The sequence below is a fragment of the Rhinolophus ferrumequinum genome, chromosome 13 (genome assembly GCF_004115265.2).
Source record: "Rhinolophus ferrumequinum isolate MPI-CBG mRhiFer1 chromosome 13, mRhiFer1_v1.p, whole genome shotgun sequence".
Lineage (NCBI taxonomy): Eukaryota > Metazoa > Chordata > Mammalia > Chiroptera > Rhinolophidae > Rhinolophus > Rhinolophus ferrumequinum.
Genome location: NC_046296.1, coordinates 17,283,322 through 17,293,440, shown reverse-complemented (window position 1 = coordinate 17,293,440; position 10,119 = coordinate 17,283,322). Strand labels below are relative to the sequence as shown.

The following is a 10,119-nucleotide window of genomic DNA, read 5'->3' as shown; positions in this document are numbered from 1 at the left end:
TCTATATCTAAAGAGGGAAGCCCAAATATGAGGCTGTTGCAATCAAGTGAGAGATGTTGGGTATGTGAATTAGGATCGTTGGAGAGATGGGAAAGATTTGAGAAAGAATACATATAATAAAACTATCATATCTCTCTCTCTCTCTCTCTCTCTCTCTCTCTCTCTCTCTCTCTCTCTCTCTCTCTCTCTCTCTCTCTCTCTCTCTCTCATTATACAAACTGTGAAAGCCAAGTTCTATCAGTTTTGCAATGCCTGACATCAAGTAAGCAGTAGCTGCGGCAGCTCGCTCTGCATCAGTGTTGCTGGGACCCGTTGAGCCACAATAGGTGAGAACTAAGATACTTCAGAAGTGTGACCCGCCAGTGGGGCCCCTCACATGACAACGAGATGCCAAACGGTATCTCTGTCCCTGCACAGGACGTGTGTTGGTCGGATGACCTGTCTTACCAGTCGCCCGACACGCCAGGTCTGTGATCACGCGCCCCCCACCCATAGCTGAGTCTGACGCGGCGGTGGCTCATGCGCCTTTCCGCTCCAGCCTTTTGCCACGGACCACACGTCTCATCCCTGCCGACCGGCCCCGCCCCCCCACCCCGGCGCGCCCCTCTGGCTTGCAGGCTCGGGTGTCTGAGCGGCCGCGCCCACGGGCCTTGCGCGCTGATTGGCTGTGCTGTGGCGGCGGGCGGCCCGTGGTGCACACACCCTCCCAGTCTAGCCAATGGGCGTGCGCGCGTCATTTACTGGGCGGCCCCGGAGCCGGCAGCCCCTCAATAAGGCACATTGTTGCACGAAACTCTAGTGCAGGAGTCCCGGGCCGCCACTAGCAACGCCGAGTCACCTAGCGGAGAAGATCCGTGGGCGAGAGCAGGGCGCGTGTGAGCCGGAGAGGTCCGATCGCCTTAGTGGAGCCGAGCTGCGATTCTTCCCAAGTTGAGCCTTAGTGATCCTGTGGTTGAAGTTAGAGCCTTGACAGCGGGGCAACCCGACGTCTCCGGGAGTGATTCTTGGGCGCCTTCTAGCAGTTGTGACTCCCCAAACCTATTTCTAGAGACCCGAGACCCTTCAGCCGGGCGTGCCATCACTGTTAGCCTTTTCTGTGGGCCGCCCGGACTTACCGCTCCCAGTCGGGCAGCCAAGCCCGGGTATAAAGCTTTCCAACCGTGCTGCCCTCCTTTCCTACACTCGCTCCAGCCTTGGTTTCCCAACTCGGCGCCGTCGGTCCGCCACAGGATGATCGCCTCGCATCTGCTCGCCTACTTCTTCACCGAGCTCAACCATGACCAAGTGCAGAAGGTAAGTAAGCCGGGCAGAGGCAGCTGGCTCGCCTCTGACAAAGTTGTATGGTCCCCGGCCTATTCTCCGGGTTCCCGGCCGGAATTTTCCTTGACCCCGAGAGGACATGCTTCTTCCCCATTCAGGGCGAAGGACGTGGAAAAAGTCTGGGCGGCCGGGTAAACTCCTGGGCACGAGGAGCCACGTCCGCTAGGCACAGGCAGGCGTGTGCGCGCGCGCGTGAGGCGCTGGGGCTCGCGCTCCGCGCGGCTCTCACTCCCTGCCACCCTGCGCGTGCTCGCGTTTTTTTTTTTTTCTGGAGGGGCGGGTCACCGGGCAAGGAGTCTTAGACTGATGGGCCCACGTGGGAGGAGCCCCTCTTTCGCAGCCTGAGTTCCGGCGAGAACACGTGGGGAGAACTGTGGCTGGGGGAGGAGGCTCCGCTGCCGCGTGGGGCTGCCAGGGGCCTCCTGCGCAAAAGTACCGCGTTTTGGGGAAGTGCCGTTCCTACTGGCGTTCCCCTCCGCCTTGCGGAGGTGTGCTTGGGGAGAGGCCCACCCACGAGGGAATTGGGAAAGAGAGGGAGGAATTCCGCCCGCTGCGCCCACTCCCCGGAACTGAAGCGCCCGGAACTGAGGCTCCGCAAGGGGCGTACAAGGCCCCCCGTCTTCCATCTGCCTCAGAACTGCACAGCCTTGGGTCCCCGGGGCCGTCTCCAAGTTGGGGGGGGGGGCGGACTTAGGATGTTATTTCTGGTGCTCCTAAAAGTTACTCAGAGACGACTAACTCCCCCCACCTCCGCCCCTCCTGTCTTCCTTGAGATTTCTGTCGTTCCGAAAACGAGCTTTGTCCTGCCCCAGTACCTGACCTGTCTGTGCCCACCTCGCGCACAGCAGGCTCCCCAGTCCGAGCGGTCCCTTCGGGCCAATCATTTACATAAAAAAGAGCCTCTGGCGCGCGGTGAGAGCCCAGCTCTCAGTGCCTCCGGGTATGGGGTGGGGGTGGGGCCTGGTTGGGCCCAAGAACCTATCACTCTGGGGAGAATTCAGTTTCTGAAATGTTCGGGATTTCAGGATTGGCTCCTGGCGGTGGGCCTCAGCTAGGATTTGAGAAGAGGGGATGGGCTGGGGCGAGGGTGGGCAGTGCCCAATGCTGTGAGGCACTGACGGAGCATTGCTCAATTACAAACGGTACTTAAAGTTTCTGTGTTTTAATGAGAACACGTTTTTGGGAAAAATGTCTTGACATTATTGTTTGGTGGGCAACCTGCTTGTATTTACGTCCTGGAGACCCTGAGAGCAAAGGAGAGAATGGTGGGTCTTGGTGTTTTTAGAGCCCTGGCACTTGAACGCCCCCCTGCCTCCTCCCCCCCAATAAAGCAGGGAATTACTCAGGTTCAGACTAGAGTAGGGAGCAGAGGGCGGCTGTTTGAGTTGAGTTTTTCTCTGTTTATTCACTAACTCATTCCTGGGATGTGGTCCTGCTCTGCACTTTAATTCAGTTTAGTTAAGAACGTGTCTGTGAGCTGGCAGGATCTTGGCAACTTCTTTGGGCTTCTCTGCCCAAGAAGAGAGTTAACACTTGGGGAAGACCGTCATCCCTTGGCAAGTCCTAAAATACAAAGATGTAGGATCTTCACTCCAACTGAAGGTCTTCTCGGTTGGGTGAATACCACCCCAGGACATTTTAATTCTTTTACAGATTTATTCTTCCCCAATCCAGAGGAAGGAGGCTAGGACGTGAACTGTGGAGTTGTACCACCCTCCTGGCCTGGAAAGAAACTATCTCTTTGGTCCCAAAGTGGAAAGAGAATTAGCCCTGGTATCTGGAAATGAGTTCTAATCTCTGTTTTGTGGGGTTTTTTTTCTTTTGTTTTGTTTTTTAACCATAGGACCCTGAGCACAGCACTTTGCCTCTTTGGACTGTCAATTTCTTTTTGTAAAATGGGGATGACAAACAGCGGCCCTGTCCAATTTATGGAGTTGTGATAATTAAGCACCGCAATCTGAAAACATTTTTCTTGTTGGCTTCTCTTCTGTACACTTGCAACTGCTACCTTTCATCCTGTGAAGTGCCTGGGGGACACTTGGGTGTATTTCCTCTAAATTACCAATGGGGGCAGAGTTGAATCAGGCCTTTAACTCACCAGGTGTTAGAACCTTAAGTGAGCACAGATGTTTGATTCCAGCTGCAAACACATAGGAAGTAGGAAGAGAATCAGAGAGAATATTTTGGAAGCTTCTTTTCAAGTTGCTGCTAGGAGGAAGAATTAGCACAGAAGGAGGACAATTGAGTTTAATTTTAGAGTCTTGATCAGGCCTTGATTTGGATGCTTCTGAAATCCCCATCATCTTATGTCTCCTGGGTTGTAGTCTGAGGCATGGAAAGCTTAGGGTCACCTGCCCAGGACTAGCTGGCCCCACTGGGGTCACTTGTCTCCTGATGCACAAGCCCAGTGTTTTGTGCCATTAGGAAGGGAATTAGGATTATTTGTTAACTTTTGCCATTGACAGTTTGAAACTCAAGAGCAAACACATAGAGCACCTACTGTGTACCAGGCACTGTTTTAAGCTCTTCGCATGTTAGCTCATTAACTTTCACAACAACCCTATGAAGTAGATACAATTGCAGTAAGTCCTTGCTTAATGATAGGCTCTGTGAGTTTAAGAGAAATGATGTATAATGAAACCAATTTTTACCATGGTCTAATTGATATAAACAAGAATTAAGTTCCTGTGGCATCTCATCAACATTATAATGAAATGACATTGATCAAAACAACGTTATTCTATTTGAGGACCTGCTGTTTTATCAGCATCCCTGTTTCACTGGTAGGGAAGTGAGGCACAGAATTAACTTGTTCAAGATCACTAGCTTTTTTCATAAGAGCTAGGAATTGAAGCCACTTAGTCGGGCTCCAGAGCACCATGCTCTTGCCCACCCCACCTTCTGCTGGGGTCATTAGTGGACTCCATCGTGGCCCCTGTCAGCGTTCACTCTTGGATGCAGGCAGCACCTTCACTCAGCATGCCCAGAAATGCAACTCTCTCTCCTCTTGGTTAGAGTAATGGCACCAGTACCCTCTGGCTCTTCTGGTTGGGAGCCCTGGACTCCTTTCACTGACATTCCTTTCTGATTGCTACATCTTTGTCAAGTGGTCTCTGGGTTACTTCAGAGGCCTCCCTAGAGTTTCTCTATTTCCATTCTCTTTCTGGAGCCAGACTGGATCATTTCAGAGGCCTTTTAAGATTCTGCATACTGAATGCCGCCTTATCCCAACCTCATCTCTTTGTCTTCATTCCCCCCAAATTTGAATCACCATTGCTTTTGTCCTATCATTCCCCATACACTGGAGTTGGCAGTTATCAGTTCTGGTTCCTTCCTCAGTGCAGGGAGAATCTGGCTCTTCACATTTGTAGCCACAGCTTTTGGCCACTGGTGAGGTGCTCAGTGAGTGCAATAATGAAGGAGGGGACCTTCCTGGAGAAAGAAGCTGAGCAAGGGCTGCAGGAAGTAAAGGAGGGTGAAAGGCAGCTGGGGGGAGTGCTAGTCCTGGGCTGAAGGGATCGGTGGATAGGTGGACCCTTAGAGGGAAAGGCAGTGATGGGCTATTCCTCCATCAAGGCCTGAGGCTTGGCTTGAGGCTGATCCTGATGGTAAAGGGAAGGGTTGGTGAGAGAAGAAGGGAAAAAGGGACAAGGCTTTTCCTGTCCTCCAGCAATCAAGGCTTTATGTCCTGCCTGTGGAGAGAGGATTTTTTTTAATTAATTGAGGTATAATCAATATACAAGATACAGGATTTCTGTCTCTTAGGAATGAGAATCAGGGTTAACCAATTGTTTTTTGTTTGTTTGTTTTTAACTTTTTATTTATTTTAAGTGTGTTTTTCCAGGATCCATCAGCTCCAAGTCAAGTAGTTGTTTCAATCTAGTTGTGGAGGCCGCAGCTCACACTGGCCCATGTGGGGGTTGAAACGGAAACCCTGGTGTTATGAGTATCGCGCTCTAACCAACTGAGCCATCTGGCCGTGCCCAAATTGTTTTAATATGCATAGACTGGTGACATATTTTCATTCCAATCCTGGAGCATAGATGGCTCACTTGGGCTCCTTATGTATGAGCCAGGGGTGGCTTTCAACTCTGGACTTATTGGTGGGATGGGTATCTTGGAAGCAGAAAGTTTCAACAGAGCCTCCAAGAGTAAAGATAGACAAGAGTTTTAATGTTTTTTGAGAACCTACTGTGAATACAAGACCCTGTGGGTAATATGTGGGAAACTGAAACTAAGCCATCTTTCAGTTTTCTGGTGAGGTAAAGCTCCAGGAAAAGAACTGAAGGGTTATGTATAATCTCTCTGGGTTGTAGCAGTCAAGAGAGGGTGCATTACCATGGGGTGGGGAGTTAGGGACATCAAGGGAAGCATGAATGATATATTTTAAGCACCTACTATGAGCCATTAATAATCAGATAAGGGATTAAAGTACCAGGAGTAAACTACTGATTATTAAAACCTTGATAAGTTTATTTTTGACTGAGTTAACTGACATTGACAGGTACAGTTTGTCTAATTTTTCATCTTGTAACCTAATATTTAGTGTTAGGTTGTCTCTTCCCTGCTGTCTCTTCCCTGCTCAGAAGAACTGATGGTAGTAGGAATATTTTGTAGTGTTTGGTAACCATCCATTTGTATTGTCAAACTTCTATTTCAGAGAGCGCGAGGAAGCATTTTTTTCTTTATCCCTGAATGAATTAAAATTCTCTCTGAGGCTCCACAGACAAAGCCAACTTTTTTTTTTTAACATCACTTTTCAAAGTTAAACTTTTTCAGCACCATGAGGAGTTTGAGGGCAGTTAGGGGCCCTTTTCCAAGGGGAATCAAAACAACACAAACCACAACAGTTTTCTTGAAAAATCTGGCAGTCAGAATAAGGAGATCTGATGTACTAAAAGGACTCAAGAACCCCAGAAAACTGGCTTCCTTTGTTCAGCTACTTCTGCTTTAAAAGACAACTCTTGATAACGGTTCCTCATTATCATTGTTGAGGTTTGAAGTCAGCAAGTTTGGTTTGTTTTCGAACACTGTGTGTTGTCTGTCTTTGCCTTTCCAAAGCAGTGGGGGTACGGGCAGGGGGAGGGGTGCAAATCAAATCCCACAGCTCATTGGCTGCATCTTAATATCACATGCCATGGATTACAGGCCATGCTTCTTTGTACTTGAGTGGCTGTTTCTGCTAACTTCTACAGCAGGTCCCTCCACCTCAGCTCTATTGGCATTTTGGGATGGATAAGCTTATGTGAGGGACTATGCCAGCCTATCTTAAAGAGCAAGAATTCCTCTCTACCCAAATTTACAGGGGCAAAGCCTGTTTGTTTGTTTTTGCCATTTCTTTAGAGTAGTAGTTTTCAACTACTAGTAATTTTGACCCCCAGTGGACTTTGGTAATGTGTGGAGACATTTTTGGTTGTCACAGGCAGGTAGATGAGGATGCGTTATTGCCTCTAGTAAGTAGAGTCAAGGGATGCAGCAAAACATCCTACAATGCACAGGACAGCACCCCCACGTCCCTCCCCACCACCGCCAACAAAGGCTTTTCTGACCCCAAATATGTGTGGGGTGAGAACCTGCATTAGAAGAACATGGTCCAGTCCCCATTCAGTTTTATAGTGTATCATTCGTGGCCATACAGCTAGTTCGTCGCTGCAACTAGGACCACAGCTGTCAGCTCTCAGTGCGCCATGTCAGGGGACAGTCCTGGTGGGAGTGGCTTTTTACAAAAGATGAATGTAAGGTGAGGTCTGCAGACCACAGCAGTCAGCGAATGTCCATGACCCCTGGCTGAAGGGTGGGTTACCGGGGTTACTGTTTTTCTGTCCTCAACCAGAAAAATGTGAGCAATGTAAGCACTCCAGGAAGCCAGTGGGAGAGAAGTCTGCTCAGTTGTCCCCGGGAGAGTCTCACCCGGCTGTTGCCGGGGTTTCCACGGAGGCCAGGCATCCGCCAGGCTGCTGAACAAGGCAGGCATGTGAGCTGGAGGAACATGAGCTCAGGAGCTGCCATAGCCAAGAGCAGAGGAGTGGGGCCAGTGACACCACTGAGGGACAGTCCCGCAGTCACTAGGAGAGGCTGCGTGGTGAGGCGTAGAACCAGGCTCCCTGGGGTTGAATCCTGGCTCACCGTGGAATCAGTTGTGTGCACTTGGGCTGGTTAATTAAACCTCTCTAGGCCTCAGTTTCATCTTCTTTTAAGATGAAGAGCGTTTGGATAACATCTTAATCGGGTTGTTGTAAGGATCACAGAGAGTGAATATATGTGAAGCTCTTAGAGCTGTGCCTGACACGTGGTCAACACTATGTGTTAAATATCAGTACCTCTTAGAAACCCTACTGTGCTATCCATCTGGACAGGAGCAAGAGAGGCCCTGCTTCTTTTTCCCCAAGGGCTTTTAGGGCATACAGTTTCTGACCATCTATGTCCTCTGTCTGATGTCAGATTAGAGCACAGGAGAGGGAGGGCAGAAGGTTTGAAAGTTCCGAAAGCCGAAGAATAAGGAAGCGTCTTCTCTGCCCCTCCAACTTCTAAAATCTCTTTCCTGAGCAGAGGAGACCCATCTTTGAGCTCTTCTTCCAGCTTGCTTTCCTTCTGGTTCTCTGGGGAGCTAGCACCCCCACTGGGGAGTCTCTTGGACACCTTGGCCATTGGTGCACCTCAGGTTGAAGTGTCCTCCTTGGGAAGCCATGAGAGACATAGTTGCACTGAAGAATCACAGCATTAGTTTAACCCCTTTTCACCGCAGACCCCCAGTCCCCTGACCCCTCAATGCCTTCCCCAGAGGGGAGAAGGGCAGAGGCTGCAAGGGCAGTTGCTGAGGCCACTTAATGCTGGAGTTGGCCAATGAGACGATTGCACACCCTCCCTCACATCTGCCCCAGACTCTCGCTTCCCAAGGGGGAAACCGCTTGAGGTGCCCTGTGCTGTCATAGATCCCGGTGATAATAGTCTTTGGTCCCCCTGACCCCTGAAATTTCACCAAAGGGAACAATCATTCCTACATTCTTTTAGCACATTGAGTGGAAGGTCTCTGCCATGTTGGGTCTCAGCAGTTTGCCTCTCATTTATAGACTCTGGGCTGTTTAGTGTGGCCCCTCCTGACACTGGGAAGCCTGGGGTTCTTAACAAAGCCCAAGGGGACCCTCTGTGTGGAACCCACACTCTCCTCCCCTTATCCCTGTACAGGCTTTGTCTTGTCCAAACCCAGTGGCGAGTCTTGGCTTTGTTCCTGTGGGAACAGGAGCCAGAGAATCTTATTTCCCCTGAAGTGCTGCTCTCTTATAGGGGTGACCATGCATTTTGTACTTTCATCTGTGGATCTCTAAGCATTTCCTTGACATTCCTTCCTTGGGGGGACCTTGATTAAAATTCATCTCGGAGTAACCAAGAGAGTGAGTCAGGACTGAGAAGCTGGCAGAGGGAGCCCTTGGCACTCACCACCCACCCAGTCTTCCTGTCCCTCCTCACCCTCAGCTCAGCAGGGGCGGGAGGTGGTCCCTGTCCTTGAAAGGCCTTATTCTCAAACTCTTCTTTATGGCATCTCCATATTGTCCGATAAAGGAAGGAAACCAGGTAAGTTGTGGGCAGCTTTAATCAGGGTTCAGTGAGGGCATTTGAAGCTGCCACTTTTCCTTTTTCCCACACGAGGGACTTTCCCCTCCTGCTTCCTGCTTCCTCCCCAAATTTCCTGTCTCAATCCCTCCCAATGAAGCCTTTCAGGTGTGTCCCATCAGTTCTCTTTCCCTCTCAATCCCCAAAGGTCTTAAAATCACACATATTACAGTTCACTATTTCCTAAGCGCTGGGCCCTGTATGCGCTCCGCTGTAACTCAGGCCTTCGTCAAGCAGCCCTCCAGAGTAGACATTTTATTACATTACTCAGGTGAAGATACCAAGGTACAGAAAGAGACAGTAGCTTGCTGAACGGTAAGCCAGAATTCAAACCCAGGCAGTCTGGCTCCAGAGCCCAGGCCCTGCACCCCACCCATCATGGGGCCCCCCGGGACAACTGGAGATGGCCAATTGTGTTTCAGTTACATGGGGTGATGAGTCAGTCAGGTGTCAGTTGAGAAGGGAGACCTTTGGGATCATCTAGTCCAAACCCTTCATTTTATTGATGAGAAAAAGTGTCCCTTAGTGCTGTATACTTGGGGACCAGCCCAAACTTACATAGGACAAGGTCCAAAGCAGGAGCCCATCCTGCTTCCTCTCAGCACCTTTTGTGTAGCATGAGTTCTTGTCATCATTCCGGTGTGGGATCCCCCAGAACAGAAGCAGGGTTTCCTTTGTGGCCTGTACCTACGGTGACTCTATAATTTATTGTCTAAACGTGGCCCCTTTTGAGAGTGCGAGGGGACACTATTATAGTTATGCCGCTGCCACAGTGTAAACTGAGATAGTCCTGGGCAAACGGGGCCATCTGGTGGCTGTGATGGTGGGGTGGGTGGGCCACACTGGGAGGTCTGGTGCTGGACACGGCACAGAGGCACAGATCCAGAGGGATTTGGCCCAGCAGGTGGACAAGGGGCAGCAGACAGGAGTGGAGACTTCAGATGGCCCTGTGGGCCAAGAAGCTCAGGGGTGCTCTGGCCCCTGGCATGGGGCTGTCCTGGGGAGGCAGAATCTGACCCCTAGTGGACCTGGGGCACTGTCCAGGGCAGCCAAGCAGATGGAGAGGAAATTGTGCTGCTGCCAGGATCCTGTACAGCACGAGCTCAGGCCTGAAGAACAAGGTCAGGCTCAGAGTCCCTGGGGAGTCTCCGCCAGCTCTGTCTGTGCACCCAAGTGACTCTCCCACTC

General features: G+C 50.5%; 1 protein-coding gene across 1 annotated transcript in view; it reads left to right on the top strand.

Moving 5' to 3' along the window:
- Positions 1-1,230: 1,230 nt before the first annotated feature.
- HK2 (hexokinase 2) overlaps positions 1,231-10,119 on the top strand; it is a 52,856-nt gene continuing 43,967 nt past the window's right edge. The window contains exon 1 of the mRNA XM_033125237.1: positions 1,231-1,293. Coding sequence (XP_032981128.1) covers positions 1,231-1,293 — 63 coding nt within the window. The remainder of the gene's footprint in view (positions 1,294-10,119) is intronic.